The sequence below is a fragment of the Lonchura striata genome, chromosome 2 (genome assembly GCF_050655825.1).
Source record: "Lonchura striata isolate lonStrDom1 chromosome 2, ASM5065582v1, whole genome shotgun sequence".
In the NCBI taxonomy this organism is placed as follows: Eukaryota; Metazoa; Chordata; class Aves; order Passeriformes; family Estrildidae; genus Lonchura; species Lonchura striata.
In genome coordinates, this window is record NC_140704.1 from 62408874 (window position 1) to 62430822 (window position 21949).

Here is a 21949-nt window from a genome sequence, read left to right on the forward strand (position 1 = left end):
TTGATATTAAATTGAATTAATTACAGAAAGTTCAATGGAAATTTCTTAGCACACTGCTTTTGTGCAAAAAAACCCCAAAAACCCAAAAAAACCAAAAACTAAACAATCACCCATCAAAGGCAGCCCATCAGTACACCACTATCCTATTTCTGACCTGTCTTCGAGGTCAAGATTCAGCTTCTTATGCTGAGCACAGAAGTAACTGGCAGAAGTTCAATTTGTATAAATTGTAACATATAAGCAATATAGTATAACTTCATGCAAAACATCAGCAGCCGACTTCCTCCTAGTAACAGTCACAAGTTGAACTCAAGAAAGATCAAGAGGAAATCATACTGGTTTAATTTTTTAGAAGGACACAGAAAATTCACTAGAAGATAGTGTTAGCCTTTAATAAAGGGATATGATGAGATTTTAGGATGGTTTTTGTTTTTTAATTTAGTTTCAAAATAAATTACTGCAGTTTTGGTTTGGGCTTACCATGTTTATCTCCCCACACACTTCCAGAATTCCTTCAAACCACAAATCAATTTCTTAAGAGATGAGGTTTTTTTATCTTTTCCCCTCTCTTCTCAGAACTCAGCCATTCCAACCCAGAGGGCTCATGTTTCAAGGCAGCAAGACTTCACACTCATCAGTAAACTTGAGGTTTGCTCAGTTATTAGGAACTACCTCTGTATTCAAGCAAAGTTCTTCTAAAGCAATAGAACAAGAAGGCAGTAAAATTGATAGAAGATAGCATGATGTACCTGTACAGATTTTTGAGGTGAAATTATGAATCTTGGCCTTTTCTCAGGAATTTAGATTAAAATCAATACACGTGTGGTCAATTTACTGCCTGTTGGAAAAGGTGACACAGAATCCCATTGCTGGGACCATGCTGGGCCCAGGGAGCATTTGCAGGGAATATAAGAATAGTAAATCAGAACTCTATAGCTTCACTCAGTTTCTGAAGAATTAAAATGAAGATGTTATGCATATGGTTCAGGAAGGATATTGAAGTGGCCAATTTGTCTTGTTCAAAGCCCTGGAAAGCAAGGCAGGAGACTTATGAAGGGATGGGTATACTCAGAGAGGCAGCAATCATCAGGGAAACAGCAGCAATTATTTTCACCATTCTTCTGTTGCCCCAGGAGCATCTGAAGGCTTTCCTAAGCTCCACCATATTTCACTTTCCAATTCTTCCATCTTTGTCTACACCTACCCAGCCTTGACATCCTTGCATTAGTTCTGGCACTGGGATGCTCCTGGCCAACGTGTTGGTAAGTCACCACAGGGAACATGGTGGCACTACTTGTGTGTGAGACAATCTGGGCCACCAAAAACGGAAGAGTTTCCTAACCAGGCGTGAAATGAAACAATGCCCATCACAGAATACAGTTACAAGGAAATGAAGGTTCAAATAGATCCTGGAGAAAGGGAGGCCCACAGGCCTGGTGGTACTTCTGTTACTCATAATGTAATTTCATTATGCATGTGGTCCCTTTGCTTTCTCTCACAACTTCCTTTTCAAAAGCTTGTACAATACACGTGCTAAGGTACCACACTACTGTTCTACTGGGACCAGCTTCTACGTGGTTGCCAGACTGCTCAGGATCTTTGCCTTTTTTAATCCCTTCATGCAGCCTCCACCATTTTTGTTGCATTTTCTAAGTGAGCTCAAAGCCTTTTCTCTTCAGAGTCCTTCACCATAACCCTCAGCAAGGCAAATGCAAAGTTAAACAAAACCCAAAGTATTCAGCAGGACTTAAACACCTCCACAGCAGTCCAACAGAGGAAGGAAGGAGGGAAAGAAGGACACGACTTTTAAACAACTTCTCCTTTTTCACAAGCTCTTCCTCCAAGATCTCTTGCAAGCCAGCATTGTAAAGTGAGAAGTTGCAGAATCAGGCTGCAGTTTGATGCAATCAATTCACTACACAGGATTTTCATTCACAGGGTTCAGTATTAAGGCGGGTAGTTTGAAAAGCTTTTTTCAGAGTGCCTTCTTTTCCCCCCCCTGGCAGTTACATGGTAAAGACACTATAGAACAGACCTGATCTCAACTCCTCTATGATAGCTCCTCCATAAAAGTGTTGACTGACAGAGATTGTGAGATGTATGTTTTGTAACAGAGACAACTGCCAAGAGTTGTAATATTATTTATTAGGAATGTTAAACTACAGTGTTCCATGGATCAAATCCTACAGAGGCACCTACTGAGGAAGTACATCTGCTGACGTTCTGTCACTAGGTTCCTTTTATATTTAACAACAGTAACAGTTCAAATCCCAAGAAACTCAGCTCATCCTTCCATCTTTCATATTACAAATATGAGATAAAGATCTGAGACTTTTTCTGAATATGACTTCATTTCTGAGGTAGAGTTTTGGAATACAGACACAGAGATATAACTTCATTAAAACTGGGTTAAAATCTTTTGGCTTCATTTCTATAGAGGAGGTGTCTGTAATTGCATCTGCACTTAGACTGTCTGCAGTAACTGTTAGCTATTCTAATTAATGATAATCCAGGCCCTCCTAAACTCTATAAGTACCTCTGACATTAAAAACTGCCAGTAAAATTTAAGATATTTATGCAGGTGACAGAAATGGCATCCTGGACTGCATATGTTGACTTTATAAACAAAGGTTATCAAGCAGTAAAAGCTGACATTACATACTGAGGTAACTCAGCTGACTGCTTAAATCTTGTACCCCACAGATTTAAGATTAAGTAAAGACTTGTACCCAGTTTAGGATGGGCCCTTCTGTTGTCAAAAAATTTATTTCATTTTTTATCAATAGTGAAGATTTACATCCAAGACTCACAGTCTTATATTCATGCAAGTTATTTAGTTTTGATTCTGGATCTTACAGAAGACTTGTTCTTGGTTTTCATGCTGACAGCTCTTTTCCTATTAGTCCTATATACTATCTGAATGCAGCAAAGGTTCCTCTATTTGGAAAATCACGTACAGAGGGAAACAAAGACTGACTTTCTCTTCTTTCACATTGCATGACATCACTTCCATACAATCATTTCTCTCCATACACCCACATTTTTCATTTAAGTACCAAAATTATTACTACAATTTGGCACATGATAATGCACAGTCCTGGGCTCTGGGAAAAACAGTGTTAATTTTTAAAGCCTGAAGTCCAAACTTGCACAAGCTGCAGCTCATCCTTTGGCTCTGAATGTGTCTTTCTCACTCTAGGAGAAGACAGAGGAAACTTTCCTGAGCAGCATCCCTAACACATGGCAGCACTGCTGCATGCAACATGATTTCTGCATTTTTTAAATGCTGCTGGCTCTGACCCAGCTCTCCCTTTACACAGCATGTCCTGTAGCACAGAGGGGTTAGTGCTACTAACACACCTTCAGCTTAAAACTATTCATCTACACAGCCCTCACCTGCAAATTCTGCAGGGGACTAGGAAAAAATGATGCAATCTAGACAACTGACTAGACCACTGCTATTTCCTTCTCATCACACAGATTCTCCACCCCAAGAAAAGATCACAGCAGGATTTAGAGGAAAGTGAACAGTTCAGCAACTGTTCAGTACAGCTACTAAATAGGATGGTATGGTATTGTCAGCAAGGTGCTCACACACACAAATCCTGGAGGCATACACAAGCATGCAGTCCCACATCTATTTCAAACAAATGATATTTTCATAATCTTTTATATGAATCTCAGCATGTAATTGTAAGCAGGCAGTTTTCCAAAATACAATTGTATTGTGCAAGTGAGAAACCAAATAATAGATGCTATGTACTACACAAAGAACTATCACAGTGTCATTCTTCTCTAGAGACCTTTCAACATAGTGAAAGAATGATTTTAGGTTTTATGCTGCAACAGGGTGGCATGTCAAGAAAGGAGGCTGGATATGGCAATCAAAATGAAATTGAAATTTGTCTTTGAGAACAAGATTTTCCAGAAGCAATGTCATGAGGAGAGGACATGGGCATTAGAAAGTCAAGTATCAGCCCTCATCAGAAACCCTAAGAGGAGCTTTAGGAGCACTACCTGCCATGTCCATGCAAATAAAGAAATTAGTCACTATGTCATAAAGGATGAAACCATTACAATTAGTGAACACTAAAGGCCATACATTCACACAGCCTTAATCCAAGTCATTCCCCAGCACATGTAAGGTTCAGCACAAGCTGGTATGTTTGCAGCAGGCCTGAAAACACCACTGTGCTTAAGAACATATTGCTGGGGAGAATCAGTTGACTAAATGCCTCTGCAGCAAAACCACTGACACCTACAAGGTTATGCAAGCAGCTCAGTGTTTGTCCTGTGATACTGCTAGAGCAATGCTCAGAGAAATTCAAGTGTGATCCATAAACCATCAGGTTATGTATTCAATTATATCCAAATCTGTCTGTACTGCAACAGATTAAGTAAAGTTTGAAGTCTGCCATGAAACAGACATGTTTGAAAGAGAGCAGCATATGTCCATCTTGGTTAAAGATTTTGGTAGAAAGAAGGGAAGAAATTGCTTTTAGTCCCAGACCAAATGTTCCTGTTCAAATCCAATTATATCACTAATAAAACAAATGACTAGTTATCTACAGAGGTTTCTATTCCCTTATTATTTTTTTTAACTCAATTCCATGACTCATTTACACTGGCCAGGAACATAAAGTGCATGTTCTTGTTCCTATTTCTCTCATATTTCTGTTTATATTTTAATTTCTTTCTTACAGTTAAAACAACCTTGGTTGAAGAGATTACATGGCAGCAAGGCCTCCTAAGATCAGCTCTAAACCACCATCATAATTTACAGCTCTGCTGTGGAGCAACATTTGGTCACAGCAACAGTATTCTTGAGCAGAGTGCATCCAAGCTTCGTCACCCAAAGGGGCCAACCTTTTCAAGCAGGGCGGCAAAATGCTGTGAGCCCTCATATCACTTGTGGACTGTGATTCCCCAGAGAAACAGCAGCAGGAGGGGATACATCCTTCCTCCCCTCACTCTCCTGCAACACTCATCTTGGGCACTAGCTGACCTTTTGAAATAAGCATTCATGATAACCAGCATTTTCATAACCTTAGCCTTAAAGCCCTCCTTTCAAAAGCAGCTTTTTTTTCTGAGTGTTCAACCCAAGCTTGCTCTCATAAGTGCCTATTGCCAAGGGTTCTCTAAGGAATATGCTGATACAGGAGCTGAATAGCCCTTTGGTGCTCCCACGCCATCTGTTTCAAGATAGACATCCAAAAATCAAGATAAATGAACTTGAGTGAATGACTGTTCAAAACAGGAGTCTGTGTAACTTTCCCATGGGCAAGGAGATTGTCAATGGAAGAAATTAATTGTTACTACTTCCCAGACTTGCACATATTCCCCTGACTGTCCTACTTCTAAACCACAATAATTTTTCATATTTGTATATTCACTATCACAAACACTAATGCACACTTTTCCAGGAACAATTGTGCTATCATTGCAGTAGTTTGAGAATGGGAAGAAATTACACATACCTTGCTATGCTGTCTTCCCACAAGGTGAAACTGCAGTAGTGAGGAATTCTGTTATAGGACAGAGTAACTAAAAGGGAACAAAATGATGCCTCTTTACCTGAAAATGTATGGACAATCCTTTAGCTTGATCATTTGAGTTTACAGAGGGAGGAGAGGGAAAGGAACTTATCTCTCTTTCAATTTTCTACTTGGGGTTTTGTTGTAAGCTTTGGCTGCCGCTACATTACTTGTCAGGTTGAGCCCCTGAACCACAGAAATTAATCCCAGAACAAACTATTTTGGCTTGTGAGGTGGTGTGAACACAGGATGCTAGATGACAATAGGCCACAGAAAAGGTCAAAAAACCCAGTGGGGGAAGCAATGCACTGTTGAGTGCTGTCAAAGTCATGCTGAGTAGCTGCACGGATAACTGAGTTTGGGGGATTTCTCAGCTCTGCTCATTGCTCTTGGGGTTTGCAGTACTGCAGATAGCAAAGAAAGGGGGAGGGGAAGGGGCTGGGCAGCACAGATATATAGCAAGGAAGTAATTCTCAAATTTAAGGGCTCTGTGTCAGCAGTGTTGGATCTGCACTACTAGTTAGGGTGCTGCAGGGAAGTAACTTTGTCCTTGTGCCTTTTCATAGGAGGTCTGGGAGAAAATGGGGATACCCCACAGCAACATGAATAAAAAGAAGTATGCATATAGCTGTGTGACTAATGCCCCTTAGTGCCTGGGACAGACCTTTCTGAATCATACACAAGTCTTTGCCTACTCTTTCATGCAGACCAAACTAGAGGCAATCAAAAGTAATGGGGCACATTGAGTTGTGTGCATATTAGTTCATACTACAGCAACAATCTTAATCTTTTTCAAACTAGAACACCCAAACCATAAGCAAATCACTGAATTAACAACAACTTGTATGAACATGTAATTTTGCATCACTCTAACCTCCACTCAGTCAATTGCCAAAACGTTGTATTGGTTGTCCTGTAAAACTGTAACATCTACCCTTCAGGGCAGCTTACCAAGCTGGCTTCTTCAGTGTACTGGAGGTACACCTCCTTTTATGGGAACACCTTCCTCCTTTCCCCACATGGAGAGGAGGCATATATGGTTACTGGTTACATTTCTGTGAAGATTGCCCTTTCACACCTCTGAAGGCTGGGATCCTGAAAGGACGTGAGTACCTATCAGATATAGTAATGCTCCAGCCCGGCAAAGGCTTATTTGTATATTAATGTTATAAACCTACTATTTGTCTGAGAGAATAATAACCCATGAGCAGCCCATGGCAGTGCTCGGGCCCTGACCTGGCAGGGACTAAGAAGTTGGGATGCAAGCAGTCATTTCCCAAGGGGCCACCAACCAAACAGCAGCTGCTCCCCTGGGCAGCCCCTTGCTGGCTGCAGCCTGCACAGGGTCCATTGACAGAGAGAGAAGAGCCAATATGGACATTCTGGAAAAGAGGCTTCAGGCTCAGGAGTCAAAGAGTCACAGAAAGACAGATTATCTGCAGCCATCCAATAGTAATGCAACATCAAGTAATATCAGGAATATGTCTTGAATCATCTGCTTCCCCAACCATTTTGGTACATCCCAGGGGGACAACTACCAACAGGCTGCCATTCCCATACACAGAAGCTGGCACATATCTTTTCCCAAGCATGCACGTGCTGATTATTTTATTTTTTCCCTCCCATGTTATAGTCCAATGATTAAGACTAGAATTGAAACCGTCTCTCCCTGGAGAGAATTTTATCACAGGTTTCACACTTCAGGGCACCTCAGCCACGAAACTGTAGAAGAGCAGGAGGTGAGGACTGGGGAGAGTCAGGGCACCTCCGTGCTGGAGAGACTCCCACCTGCAGAAGAGCTCAAGCAGCAGCAGCTCTTGCGCAGCACGGCTGTGGCCTGCTGGCTGGCCCTGGTAGTGCAGAGAGGAGTTTGGATCCCAGCTCTGACTCCGGGGATTTTATTTTCCCTGTATTTCACATGCACAATCATTACCTATATAATTCCAGATCAAATCCTAATTAAGAAAGTTTTCTGGTAGTGGATTCTGAGCATAACAAACTGTACAACACTGGGCTGAAGTTTTATCCATAGGCAGATTGGAGGTGATTTTATCTTTTTGTTGAGCCTCCCTTTGTCTCTAAGCATCAGTTTGCCTACCCACCAAACATTAATCATTACCCTCAATTTGTATCAAGTACTTTGATAACAATATCTGTTCTATGAATAAACTATTAAATGTACGGGTGAAACCCAAGGTATCTAGATTCTTTACCTGACACATAAAACAAACCAAGAAAGGATGGTGGAAGCAACAAAACAGCTGCTCAGCAGAGCCACACCTGCTGGGTGGCAAACACAAGCAAGATTTTTATTAACTCCCTATTTGTTTTGCAACTCCCCGGACAAGGGAGAAAACACACTGGTATGGGGGGTGGCTCTGATGCGCTGCGGGGCTCAAGGAGTTTAAAGCATCTCACGGCGCCGTTCTCGGCTCTCCAGCACCCCCAGCTGGGGTTCGGCAGGGCAAGCGCCCTCCTGACTATTCTGTCGCTCACAACAGGCTCGATTAGTTGGTGTCAGGGCACTAAAGACTGAAAAGTTGCTTTGCTCCTATTGAAGCCTTAGACAGTCGGGTTTTGGTGGAAATTCAGAGGGTCCTCCCCCCCGAATTATGGCCTCTGCATAACATTATTCCTCTGAACTCTGACTAAATAGCTGGATTTGTTTTGAAGCCGATTGTCACTGAGCTGTGACAATTTCCAGTGCCAGGTTGTTAATTCTGAGCCTGGGCAGGGCACTATGTGTTAAAGCAATTTTCCTTTGATGGCTTTTTTACCAGGATGGCTAGCACTCAGCTCATGGGGTGGTGTGTTCCTGTACAGGACTTGATCTCATACCATAGCTTGATTCCAAGTCAATGAAAGGTTCAACAGTAACTGGAAAGCAATCACCAAGTTACTATCATGGGTACATCCCATAACAAATGCCAGCATGAGGTCATGGCACACCGAGCAAAGGGGTGCTCCCTCTTAATTTCCCTGGCTTTTCTCCCCATGGCGTTTGCAGGTGCACAGAATGACCTGTCAGCAGATGTTTCAGACTAGTACTCTGGCATGTGAGAGGAACCTGTAAAAATTCCTTTGGAAAGAATATCTAAAATTAGTTGCTTCTGAAGTACATAATGTCACACATGTCACTGGACTCACCAGAGGCAGCCCCTTGTGTACGTTCTGCTGCCTCTCTACAGCTGATCAGCTGTATAGGATTGTTACCCACACCATAACAGACTTCAGGCAGCAGCTGTGCTTCTTTCCAGCATCACTTTTCAAATCTAAAGAAGCATCATCTTGAATATGAAAACAGAATGCCAATATGATGTATGGTCTTTTCTCCATAATAGCCAAATGTGAATCTTACATTAGGGATAGAAAGCAATTTTTATGTGCAATGACTATTGAAACAGGTCTCCCAAGTTGTTGTTTCATCTAAGGGAAGAATTATTGGCATAGAAAATCTGCTTAGTCCCTTCTTCACCTCTCTCCTGAAAAAGATCACAATTTTTAAAACTGTGTTTCAAAGTTGTTCAAAGTCAGATAGGTAGAGCTGTAAAATATCATCAGATTTTAAAATACCTTCTCAGAAAACTATGATCAGATGTATTCAAGTTTTTTATATCATAGCTAACACATCGCCATTTTCAGTTCAAATACTCCATAAAGTACCCTGTCCTGAAATTAAACTGCTTATTCATTGCCTCTTTAAGTACCAGTTAATATTACTTTCACTCTATATTTACATTAACTATTCCACAAGTAATTGAGGGAGAGTGCAGACACTTCCTATTGTCTTTTGCTATCACAAATGGGGCAAAGAAAGACAGTCACGTTTAGCAAAGAGTCTCATTATTCAGATGCAAAGACAAATCCTAGATATGCCATGCTTTACAGACAAAGAATGAATTCATAGCCAGATTTGAAACTTTAGCCTCTCATCAAAAGAGCATTTCAGGCCAGACTCCTCAGTTAAAATTACAGAAGGGATTTCAAATTTGAAAGTAACAAATTTGTATTTGACTGAACTAGTCCTCTTACACCTGATCTGCTAGCAGAAGCTGCAATTCAGTTTCAAACAGATAAAAGTCTTAGATATATATTTAATTTATATACTTTCATAGTGTTAAATATTTAACATCACAAAGTTTAAAAATAAGCTAAACACCTGATAGATGTTTTCTGGGACACTATCCCTGTTCTTGGTTTGCTTTTGATTTAGAGACTGTATGACAGACTTAACCCCAGAGGTGACCATTTTCAATTTCTGTTTATTATTACCATACAGACAGAGAAGAAAACAGGTCACAGTGAGAGGCTGGTAGTCCCACAGTCCTTCTACTTCCTTCCTTCCCTCCTTCCTGTTGCACCAGCCCATCAACCTTTCTGTTCTAAGGAGAAAGAGCAATGCAAGAGTGATTGTCATCTTTATCACATGACAAAACAAGCCTACGAATAGCTACAGTGTTATTGTGACACGTATGGCGGGAGAGACCTATCTTCTGTTGGATATTATTTTTCAGTTTCTCCTTTTTTCTTCCTTTTCAGTGCAGAACCACAGTACTCACTGCTTAGAACCGTTCCCCCAGTGGCTCTGTTCTCTGCAAAAGTCACGGAAAACTAATCTTAAATAGGATTTCTCTCACATTAACGTTTGTTAGCATCCTTTTTCCTTGCTATTTATTATCACTGGCAGCAAAGATTCTAAAAACAGGTTTTTTGGGACGGAATTTGCCTTAGGGATTCGTCCTCGGTGGAGGCTTCGCTTCTGCTGTAAAGGTAAAACCTCACACTGGGCGCTAGAGGGCACAACAAATATCCTTTAGATGCACAGTCCCTTAAAACATTGATAAACTACTCCAAAGACGGAACAATGTGTACAGTAAACTTCGTATCAATCCTAGGAAAAGCCGTAAGAATAATTAAAGTCGTTCCTGAGCTGTTATATTCTATTTCATTTATCTTAATGAATTTATTTTCTAAGATGACCGTCCCTAACACTCTAAACCACAGTACACAATTTGTATAGAAGAAAATGCACACATACACACACACAAATACGGTATTAGCATTTCCAGACGAATTTATACAACAGTTATTGCCCATCAGCCCCGCTTGTGTGCTGTGTCATCTGATAAAGTGGGAGGGGGAAGCTTTCATTTAGTTCAATTGCTGAAGAAACCAATCAACCTAAGTGCTGCATGTTCTTGTACTTTACAGTGGCATCTGTAATGGCTTTGATTGTGTTTATGGCTCAACTCTTTGTTGCCTTGAAGCAACAAACCTGTCTGTTTCAGAGTGGTTTAGATGGAAGTGCTGAGCTCTCCTCTCCTGGATCCAGTGACAGCAGGAATGGCTCAAAGCTGCACCAGGGCAGGTTCAGACTGGACATTAGGAAGCATTTCTTTACCAATCATTCAGTGTTGTTTCCCTCTAATCCTCCCCAAGGGATTTATCAACAAGAACCTGGGTTACCCTCACCTTCTGCAGTGGGTCACTACAGCACTCAACTGCTATTGCATGTTAAAATTTTTAGCAATTCTTGACATAAAGACTGGAACTTTCCTGTTCCAAGGTCATCCCAGTGCCTAAGTAATAAAATGATGCCCACTTTCTCTCTTTTCCTTCACCAAAACATAAAGTATTTTTCTGCAGTGAAACAGCTTCAACAAGAACTTATCATGTACCCACTCCAGAATAAACAACTTGCAGTGTGATTTGGGGGTCATTCTTTAAGAATGGGTGTTTGGTTTCTCTGAAGCTGAAGACAGAATTAAATCCAACTCATAACATTTCTAAATAAATGGACCAATAAGCAAATACTGCAGCAATTAAGAAAAAAATTTTTAAAGTATTTCCACCTTCCTCTCCATGTGTCCAATGCCTGCCCCAAGAAAATCAACAGAAAATCAAGTTTCCTGATTAGATTTTCAGAGAATAAAAATTATTCATCTTCTTTAGATGGTTTGGGGCTACAAATCAAGAGTAAAAGTATTTTAGATACCAGTAGGGACGTGTACCCATAATATATCTGAAGAATAGTATTTAAACTACAAACCTGTGCCAAATTCCTCCAATAGGTAAGTCGTTCATAGAGCAGAAGGGTTGTTTCTAACCTCTGTGAGAACTGAGACCAGCAGAGTGTTCTGAATGCTGCTGAGGAGGTTAGACAAGTGAAAGTTATTTTCAGTCTTTGTGAACCTTACGAGATGCTTATGGGAGACAAACCAACCAGATTGGCCTCACTTTTAAAATAAAGGGCTATGAGCTGACTAACACCACACGGGAGTAAAATTTTCTAATTATAACAGGTAATTTCACACACTCATCAGCTCAACACTCCATAGCAGTCAAAAAAGCACAAATTTTACATCTGCAGAGCAGAAAATCATTAGACTACTAGGTATATTCAAGTCATCTCCACAGTGTGAAACCTATGTATAGAGATGGTTTCCTTGCTTCAAGACATGATACAGCAAAACTGGAAAGGGACAGAGAAGAGCACTGAGAAGGATTGAAAGTACAGAACGGTTTCTGGAAACAGAACCACCAGGAGAAAGGTGGTTCAGGCGGCACATGCTGCAAGTCCACAACATCACCAGAGGACAGGGGAGAAGAGCACGGATTAACCCTTCGCTGCCACTCACAGTACAAGAACTACAACTGTGGGGGTATCAAACGAAACCAGGTGCAGAGGGAAAAAAAGCCGGAGCCGTGGTTGCGGGCGGCGCCGATCCTGATCCCGCCCCGCACTTGGCGCTGCCCCAGGGTCTGCCTGGTCGGGCCGCCGGGAAGAGAGGGACTCGATGATCCTTGTGTGTCCGCTCCAGCTCAGGATACTCAGTGATTTTAAGAAGGGTCGCTCCCAGCCCGGCCGCAGGTGTGCTGCGGGTCCCGAGGAGCAGGTAAGGGCAGCCAGCCTGGCGGGGCCGGAGCGCCGGGGCCGCTCTGGAGGGCGGCCCGGGATCGGGAGCGGCGCCGCGCACCCGGCGATTCCCCTTGCACCTGTTCCGGATGTTTCTCACCGCCAATCTCTCACTTGAGTTCTCAGGCTGTGACAGATTATCAAGAGTGAAGCTCCCCAGCGCTCCCCAGCAATGGCAGGTAAGAGCAAATCCGGGCGAAAATGCTGCTCGCTCCAGCCCTGGGTGCCTTTGGGACACTGAGGTCTTACTTTTCCAAAAGTCTGAAATTACCTTAGTAAGTGATGCCTTGGAAAACTCCAGTCTCTCCAAACCCTTTGCCCAAGTGCCCTCAGCTCCACCAAAACAGAAAAAATTAGGCAGCTTTGCAGAATCAAACTGAGCACCTTGGGGAGATTGTCCATCTCCAGGCACTCCCTAGAGCTCCCTGTTTGCTAGGAGCTGGTAGGGACAGCAAAGAGGCAACTGCTCCTTATACTCCAGAATAACATATTGACAGGAGTTCAAAAAGTTTGTACACATGTTGAATTTATGATAGCATTTGACCTGCAAGTTTTAATTTTCTTTTTTTGCAGAACTCTTGTTTCATGGACACTGTACATCATCGTGAAATAATTACCTCTTATCATTTAAGTTAAAAATGTGCTGTTGTTTCATGGAATATTCAGTTCTGCTTCTACTAGTTTTCCCTGAAACTGGAAACTTGCCTGTTACCCAGCAAGTGCTGCTCCAGGCTGAAGCTGTGTCCCAGAGAAAATGACCTCAGGAGATGCCTGAATGTTTGTCTTGGGAGTCAGGAAATAGGAGCTGCATGTTTTGCAAACCTTGTCCCTTGTCCCAATAATCCCTATAAATTTGGCTCTCTGGTTATCTATAAACAACTCCTACGGCATAGAAAATATTCCTCTTTCCTTGTTGATTCAATAGGCGGGGCTGTGTTGTGCTGATGTAGGGCAGCGTGACCTGATATGGAACACCCCCTCTATGCACTGGGCTCCACCTAGGAAAGCCCAGTGTAGCACAGAATTGCTGCGCTGGGCACATGCAGCAATCAGGGCCTCAGGGGCCACTCAGTGCTACTGAGCAGGAGTCAAATGCTGCCACTGTCACTGCTTTCACTGCTTCTGTGTCCTTGGGAAAAGACACCACAGAAGGAGCAAGGAGTGAGCCCCAACTCTACAAACTGTTCTGCACCTGCCTCCCGGATTCCAAATGGTCTCCTGGTTTTCTTTCTGCCTCCAGGGAAAAAAGTCCTGATAGTGTATGCACATCAAGAGCCCAAGTCCTTCAATGGATCTTTGTTGAAGATTGCTGTGGAAGAGCTGACCAAGCAGGGCTGCAGTGTCACCGTGTCGGATTTATACGCCATGCAGTTTGAGCCCAGAGCAACAAGGAATGACATTGTTGGTGAGCCCAGCCAAAATATGCCTCTCTCAAAAAACAGTGACTTGTAAGACTTCCTTCAGGTGTCAGAAGACTGAAAAAAGTCTCCCCCACGCTGAACAACCCCAAATCTCATTCTGGCTTGGTAGGAGAGGTGCTCCAGCCATCAGATCCTCAAGAGATTAGTAATAAACAAAATTCATTGATAAGAAACTTATCCATGACCATCTGCATTCCTAAAAGTCCACTCCTGAACATGAAATTACTGACAGGAAAAAAGTCATTAGCACGTGTCCATAATCAGCCTCCAGAGACCATTTCTCATGGAGAGGAAATGCCTTCAGATGCCCTTCTGGGACTTAGTTTAGTTACAGTTTAGTTCACGAGGCTACAACTGCCCCTGTCTTCTGCTAGAGACTGATGATCTGCTAGTGGAATCAGTAGAGCTGATTCCCAATACTGGTCCCCCATCCCTTGGGGAATGTCCCAGTTATAGAGGCTGGAAAGCAGCTCCATAGTTAAGCTTACAAGTGCAGGATGGCCTCAGCAAGCCCTAAGGCAGAGGCAGAACAATTCACAACATTCTCTTAAATCTTCCACCTGCATCCCCAGAGTCCTGAGGCAAGCTTAGGTCCTCATATTGCACTTCCTGTGTTGCTACAGGAAGATGAAGCTTTAGAACTCTGAGATCCTATGTTCCTCTCCTTTTTAAAATCAAGTGGCCATCAGCTGGGTTGATGCTGAATATCCAACAAAGACAAAAAGTAGGAAAAATGGAAAGCAGTAACTCAGTTTAGAACTGTGAATGGCAACCTGCATTCAACTCTTATCTGGCACTGATACTGCACAGGGGCCAAGGAATGACTTTTCAATTCTACCCACAGGTCACCTGCACAACTCAGAAGCGTTCAATTATGGTGTGGAAACCTGGGAAGCTTACAAGAGAGGATGTTTGTCCAAAGACCTGGTTGAAGAGCAGAAGAAAGTGCGGGAAGCAGACCTGCTGATTTTTCAGGTCATTATTTTAAACAGAATTCAGTTGTGCTGTTGACTTTAGGTAAATGGTACAGTAGAAACTACAGGTCAGTAGTACAATTATCTGGGTCATTACTACAGTAAATCCAGTAATTGAGTAGCACAATGATGCAGGTTGAAAACAACAGCAACCCCAGAAACTCCCCAACACTGGGCCAAACTTCCTGATGGATGCACAAAGACATGTGACCATGGATAGCAGGCAGGCAGGCAGGCAGGCAGAAAGCAGAGGAAGGATTATTTCCTGGGCAAGGAGCTGGGGGCAACCAGCAAATCAGGGAATTGGGCTTTCCCAAGTTGACTGTTGTCATTTGTTGCTGACTTGCAGAAACACTACTGGGAATTGATAACAGAGCTTTACAGCCCATCTCTGTTCTCCATTATGCCAACTCTGTCCCCAGTATCTACAAATCACAAAGTATTGTGGAGGGAAGTAGTAGCCTTACATTTCTCTGTGTCCCTGTTTGCCTTAGACAAGGCTTGGTGGCATAATGTTGGCAGGCTTTCCTATGATGCCCTGGCATTTGTCAGCAGACTGTCAGATCAGAACTGATCAGCAGATGTCAATCCTGCTAATACAATAGTAGTTTCTTTTGCCTTTCAGCCATAGGAGACATGATTCTGTATAGCCTTAAATCAGAATTAAATTGCACCCACCAATTCAACACATTACAACTTTATTCTGGATGGAAGCCCTCACATGCACCACAATGTTGGTGTGCTGTAGATACTCAGGTCTGGCCCTGTGGTTTACCACAAACAGAAACCACTTTGGCTTCTTTTGCCAGCCATAGTTACTACCTCTACTGACAGAGAGCTGGAGAAGGTACATACAGGATCTGAGCAGGTTCAGAGGACAGGATTTGTCCTATAAACCCGGCCTAAGGGTGACCCAGACTCTCTGTGCTAACCAGGTCATTTCTCTTTGCCTAGTTTCCCTTGTTTTGGTTCAACATGCCTGCAATCCTGAAGGGCTGGATGGACAGAGTCTTGGTCCAAGGCTTTGCTTACGATTTGTCAAAGGTTTATGATAATGGTTTGCTTCAGGTATGTTTTTGGAATTGTTTTACTAAGGTCAAGGCTTGCACCATATTCTATGGGTCCTTGTTCATTCTTTTCCATTGTAGCTGTTTAGAGCTCTTACTTTTCACTGCTCTGAAATAATGCTTTGGTAATATGTTGTGTGATTTTCTGGCTTCTTAACACAGTCTGGAGGGTAAGAAAATAAGGAGACTGCAGCATTTCCTAAAGATTTACACTATCTCCTAAAGACCTTTATTGGCCAACTATGTGGGCTTTATAATTTGTTAGGAGTATTAGAGTATACTGTGGTATCATACAGCTTGGAAACATTTTATATCAATCCATTTTCTATAACTACAGCAGTCCTGGAAGTCTAGCACTGCTCTTACCTGTAATGATTGACATGCTAAGTGTCAAAGTCCTGTTCTGGGATTAGATGTCAAAGGTTGGACTTGAACTATAAAACTTAATCAGAAATCTGAAATACTCAGAGTGTGAGCCTCTGTCACAACTATCTACTCTGAACCTTTTCCTCTCTGTAGCTTTTAATTTGGCATGAGAAGTATCTCTCATTGTCAATTAATACATTTTTAATTCCCCACAGCACTGAGAATATCCCTGAAAATGCTGGCCCACTATCTCTGATAGATTTTATTTGCTAACAAATGCAGCATCAAAAAACAGTCAATATTAGTTTCAATTTATTTCAGTGCATGTTAATCTCTGTTAGTTCAGATGTTCTTAACAATTTCAAATATTTAAATTTCTTTACATTGAATAACTACCTCACTGACATAAATAGGTATAATCCCCAATGGTCCCAGTACAGGCTCGAGACATTTGGGATACGGCACTGGAAAAATGTTAGCTCGATTACAGAAGCTAAAACTGAGATGAGAGAAGCTGAGCACCTGGCTAATACCATAATCACAGGAGCAGAAGAAAGAGGGTGGTTAAGCAAGCCCAAGTTTGAAGAGGGTTTTTAACAAAAAATTTCTGCAGAGGACAGGAATAGAGATTTTTCACAGTAACAGAGGGCTTTCCAGACACAGTTTTCCAACTGTTGCATAAGGAAGAAAAAGGATCAACCCTCCTTCACACAAGGGTGTCAGACACATAATTTATTTTCTTTTTAACCCATCTCTGCCCAAAGTCCAAACACTCAGTCCATTGATGTAATTGTATGACATCAATCATTGCCTCAGAATTGCCAGTCCTTGGAATATCTGGGGAGAAAGTGGACACCCCCTCCTCTAGAAATTCATGCTGTCCAGGTTCCCTCAAATATATTTGGAACTATTCAGCCACTCTTCTTTAAACGTGTCTAATTCAAGCAACACTTTCTTAATTCTAGGACAAATTATCCTTGTTTTCTTTCACTACGGGAGGAAGCAAAGAGAATTATGCAATCAGAGGTGATATTCGCTATCTCCTATGGCCCATGCAGGTATAATATATGAATATTTGGTTACTATTTGCTTTAACTTCTACTATTCCAGCTATTTATAAACAATTGTTTTATTGTTTATTTTATACAAAACATAATAAGAAATAATTAAGTTGCCTGCTCCAAGCATCTGCAGGTTATAAACTCGACTCTAAAATCTTGAGATTACTTCAAAGGTCCATAGAGTTTTAAAGCTGTTTTGTCCCCCTTCCTCCAGCTTGCAATGTGGGGAAAGCTTCTGCTGTCAGCTTTTCCAGTGTGTCTGCTGTTACAGGATTAACTTTAGCTTTAGCATGCAGGATTTCTGTTTGCTGTGTTTACCCAATTTGTGAAGGATGTCTCCTCCTCACTGAAGTTACCAGCTCCTTACCCCTGAGGAGCTGTCCAGCCGCACAGTTCACAAGTAAATGTGACAAAAACATGAAACACAACTCAAAATTCAGAAACACACAGAGGGAAAATGGCAAGCTGAACTTCCACAGGCACTAGACATCATGCAGGTTCATATGGCTAAGCCAGAGGCAAAAGCTTAAAAACCAAACAAAAAAAAAAAAAAAAAAAAAAAAAAAAAAATCCAGGAAATCAACATGGAAGTAGATGTGAAACACACTGCAGTTCAGGAACAATCTGAGATTCAAACAACACAATGAACTTTAGACTGTCCCTTATCCTTGCAACTTGAACAGCATACAGCATACAAAGAGGACAGTCCTGTGTGTTTAACAGCAATTTATTTCTCTTCTGATAAATGCACAGGTTTAGAGAACCTGGCTGATATCGGATCAGAGAAGCAGAACAGATTTGAATCTTCCATGTTCTTCAAAGGAAAATAAGAGTAAATATTTCCTGAGGCATTTCTTTCTTTGTTTTGCATCCAGCATGGAATCATGCACTTCTGTGGTGTCAAAGTCCTTGAACCTCACATCTGTTATGCTCCAGAGAATGTCTCTGAGGAGAAGAGGAAGGAGATGCTGGCTGCCTGGACCCAGCGTCTGAAGACTCTTTGGAAGGAAGAACCCATAAACTGCTCTCCTGAGTGGTATTTCAAGTAGTGTTCAGATGCAAGACTACAAGATTTTTCTTTTCTCCATTCTTTTTGATGCTCTATCTAAATATCTGAACACTAATCTCCTAATTCAAATATATTTTAAGAATTTTCAATACTGCATCTAGCGGTTTCATTGACTACAGTGCATTTATCTTCAATGATTCCCAAGAGGATTCCTTCAAGGATGGGTGCAAAACTCTTTGTGTTATTCTCTCTGCTCACATAAACACCATCATCCTGTCTCCTTGTGGTTGATAGCACACATGATATTTCATGGCAGATTACACCATTGCTGCTTGTCAAACAGTACAGTATATGGCCAAGTTTATTTTAACACTTTTTTTCCTTTATCATGGAATATCTTGCCCATACCCAACTTGTCATTTCAAAGTCACTTGTCATTGGTTGTGAAAGCTTTTGCCTTGGAGCAACAAAACCAATTATGAGTAGTGTTGCAAAAGGATGTACTATTGCAAAGTGTCTTACACAGGTGGAGAGCCTCATGGGCAGCCCCAGGATTTCAGACATATTTACAAAGCAATGTTAAAGCCATAACAGATACCAGAAAGGTGAAAAAATTGCTAATTTTGTATATTGCTATATGCATGAATTGCCTTCCTTTGTAGACTACAACTTCCATTTGTAAAGTATGCAACTTCCTAAAATCAAATGGACTTCTCTATTTTGATTACCTTTTGTAGAGACAAAATGGAATCCTAGTTTTTTCCTGCCCTCTCACATCAGTCACCTCTTCCAGTTTGCTCCTGTATGAAGTGAAGGGCCACATCCAGCAGGGACGCAGGAAGCAGAGCTGCCCCAAGCAGTTGCAGATGTCTGCTGTGGGGCATGTGAGAAAAAGTTTTCAGATTCCAGAAGGCTGCTGCTGTTGCAATGCTTTGGAAGCCACAACTGTGAAGTGGCAGTGGGTGGTGAGCCAAGAGTTTTGTCCCTATCCTGATGTTCTTTTAGTGTGTGCTGTGCAGGGCATTGTGCTGGGCTGCACGTGTGTTCTGACACATGCCTTTCCAAAATTCGGGGGAATTTTATCACATAGAAAACCAACAAAGACTTGTTTGTGCTTAGTAAGGAGAGAGAAAAGAAGTGCCAGTATTGCAGTCTTAGCAGCACTGGAAGTATTACAGACATTTTGAACTAAAGAATAATTGTCCTTCTAAATCACATAACACTAAAAGTCAAATGTCACTCTGCCAAACCAGCATTGATTTCATGAGAATGGAGCTAGAATCAGGTGAGTGACTTGTAGCTGCACTTCAGGCTGGGGAGAAGGGTATAAAGGAACGTGCTTTCCGCTTCCATTTAGTCTGGGTATTTGCTTTTTGTTGCTGGTGGTCCTGCTCTCCCACAGATGTCTAAGTAGTGGTCTGATCTTTTTGTATGACATTTTTTTCCAGAAATCATGATGGTATTTCTTTTATTTGATGTTCTGAAATGGCAGGTCAAACATGCTTGCAATTGCAGAACAATAGAAGAAAACAGATACCCATCTGAACTATGTTACCAAGAAGCCTAGAGAAACCAAGACTGATGTCTTGCAGTAAGGTGCTTTTAATCCAGGTTTCAAAAATCCTGATATTTAAGGCAGGTGTTGTTCATTCTGTGGTTTAATATTTGGTTCCTGAAGCAACATCACTGAGGTGAGCTGCCAGCTTGCAGAGGAATATACTTTGTAATAAATTATTCATCAAAATAATCCTCTCAATGTCAATCCTCTCTCAAATCCTCTCTACACATACACCCTTGTATTTCTGCCATCTGTTGCTAGGCCACTGCTCAGTATCTATGGGAAATGTCAAGTAGTGCTCTTTTGAACTTAACTGCAGTGAAAAGTTGTGACTGCAGTCAGTCACCAACCACAGTGGTTCCCAAGGCTCTTGGAGCCTCCCATTCTGCATTCACACTCCCCAGGTGGATGCAACCCTGCTCCACAAGCATCAGCCTTGTTAGTTGCTGCAGTTTCTCCCACCTCAGCTCTCTGAGGGGTTTAGAGAAATACGAGTTTTGGTGCACAGATGATGCAAAATTAACTAAGAACACAGCTTCTTTCTCTAAAATAAGCTCTACAGCATAATATCTTCATGACTGTTGAACAACGGGGGAATCAATCAGACCAGATAATGCTTTACTTTTAGATTAAAAGGTAGATAACACAAAAAATATAGACAAGTACTTCCTCAGAAATACTAGGAAAAATACTTTACTCTTGCCCACCAATGATCCTCCTCCCCAGAGGAGGTATAGAGCCCAGAATTAATTTTCTAGCATTGAGTCATCTCCTGAGCTGGAAACCTCCTGTGTGAGAGAGCACTCATTCTTGCTGGGCCAGGCAAAGTGTTAAGCCAGAGACAGCCAGAGAATGAATACACTCAGGTTGCTACAGATCTTAAAATTCATCAGTGAAATGGAGAGGAAAAAGTCTCTAAAGAGATACCTGGCAGCAAACTACAGGAGGAGAGAAAGGAGACTTAAAAATTAAACCTGTGTTGGCAAAGTTTACTACTACTATCCAGCCCTTAAATTAATACCAGGAAAACAGGTACAAAATCACCTTCCCATTATGGCACAAGCTTACTGTGATTGGATTTTTAGTTAAGATTAAGGGATAAGGAAATCATCTGGTTACCATTGGTAACCATTTGGTCTATCACTGTGGAGATTTGATGCTTTTTATTCATCAGTCCCTATAATTTTTCCAGTGGTGCAATGAAACCTGCAAATTTCACACACAGAGTTTTCATCCCACTGGAAAAAAAAAAAACAAAAAAAAAAACCAAAAAAAAACCACACAGCTACATGTCAAAGGTGTGACCTCTAAATGTAAATAGACGCCAATAACTCCCTTTCTTTACCTAGTACACGCTGGAAAAAACCTTTCGAACCAAGCAATTTTTATAAATTCAGCCATCTCTCTTACTGCCTTCAGCCCCATCATAAATAAATACAAAATTAGAAAAACCAAACCAAAAGACAACTATGTCAAATGTTATCAAAAGCTTCCTGTAATGTTTGGGACTGCAGGAGAAGATCAAAACTGCACAGCTGGCCCACCAGAGATACCACATCTGTATTTGCATTTGCTTTATTTACCTGACAAATGTCCCAGACTCTCTGGACTGCAGGTTCCATAAAGCTCTCCTTGTGATACCTCACAGTGTGGATGGACACAAAATTGCAGCATTTAAACTACAGTGAGCTCAGTGTGACAAGTCAGCATTTGGTCCTGAGTCTCCTCTTTACAGTAAGTGTGATCAGCCCTTGCATCAGGAGCTGTCGGAGCATTAAACTCCAGTTTTGTCTGAATACCAGCTAATCCAGCATGGGTGGAAAACAGGAATGTACTGGTCCTGCATCAGTTCTACTTGCTCCACTGTCAACTTCCATTTTTTCCAGGGGAAACGACTGCACTTGGTTTTGGGGTTTTTTGGGGGGTTTGGGGTTTTTTGTTTTGTTTTGTTTTGGGTTGTGTTGTGTTTTTTGTTGTTTTTTGTTTGTTTGTTTGTTTCTGTTTATTGGTGATGGTGGTGGTGGAGGTTTGTTTTGTTTATTG

The 21949-nt window shown here is 41.7% G+C and overlaps 1 protein-coding gene and 1 long non-coding RNA gene across 4 annotated transcripts in view; one reads left to right on the top strand and one right to left on the bottom strand.

Moving 5' to 3' along the window:
* Positions 1–21949, bottom strand: part of LOC146768275 (uncharacterized) — a 91711-nt gene that overhangs the window by 15364 nt on the left and 54398 nt on the right. The gene's annotated exons all lie outside the window — the stretch shown is intronic.
* Positions 12290–18504, top strand: NQO2 (N-ribosyldihydronicotinamide:quinone dehydrogenase 2). Of its 3 annotated transcripts, none has more exons than XM_077790854.2 (7): positions 12290–12430; positions 12570–12629; positions 13691–13855; positions 14716–14846; positions 15800–15913; positions 17244–17336; positions 18215–18504. In XM_077790854.2, the coding sequence occupies exons 2-7, from the start codon at positions 12623–12625 to the stop codon at positions 18386–18388; spliced, it is 684 nt and encodes a 227-aa protein (XP_077646980.2). In that variant the 5' UTR covers positions 12290–12430; positions 12570–12622; the 3' UTR covers positions 18389–18504. The 3 variants fall into 3 exon arrangements, with proteins under 3 accessions (XP_077646980.2, XP_085427594.1, XP_085427583.1); XM_085571457.1 differs by having other exon boundaries at positions 12291–12430; positions 12577–12629; XM_085571468.1 differs by lacking the exon at positions 17244–17336.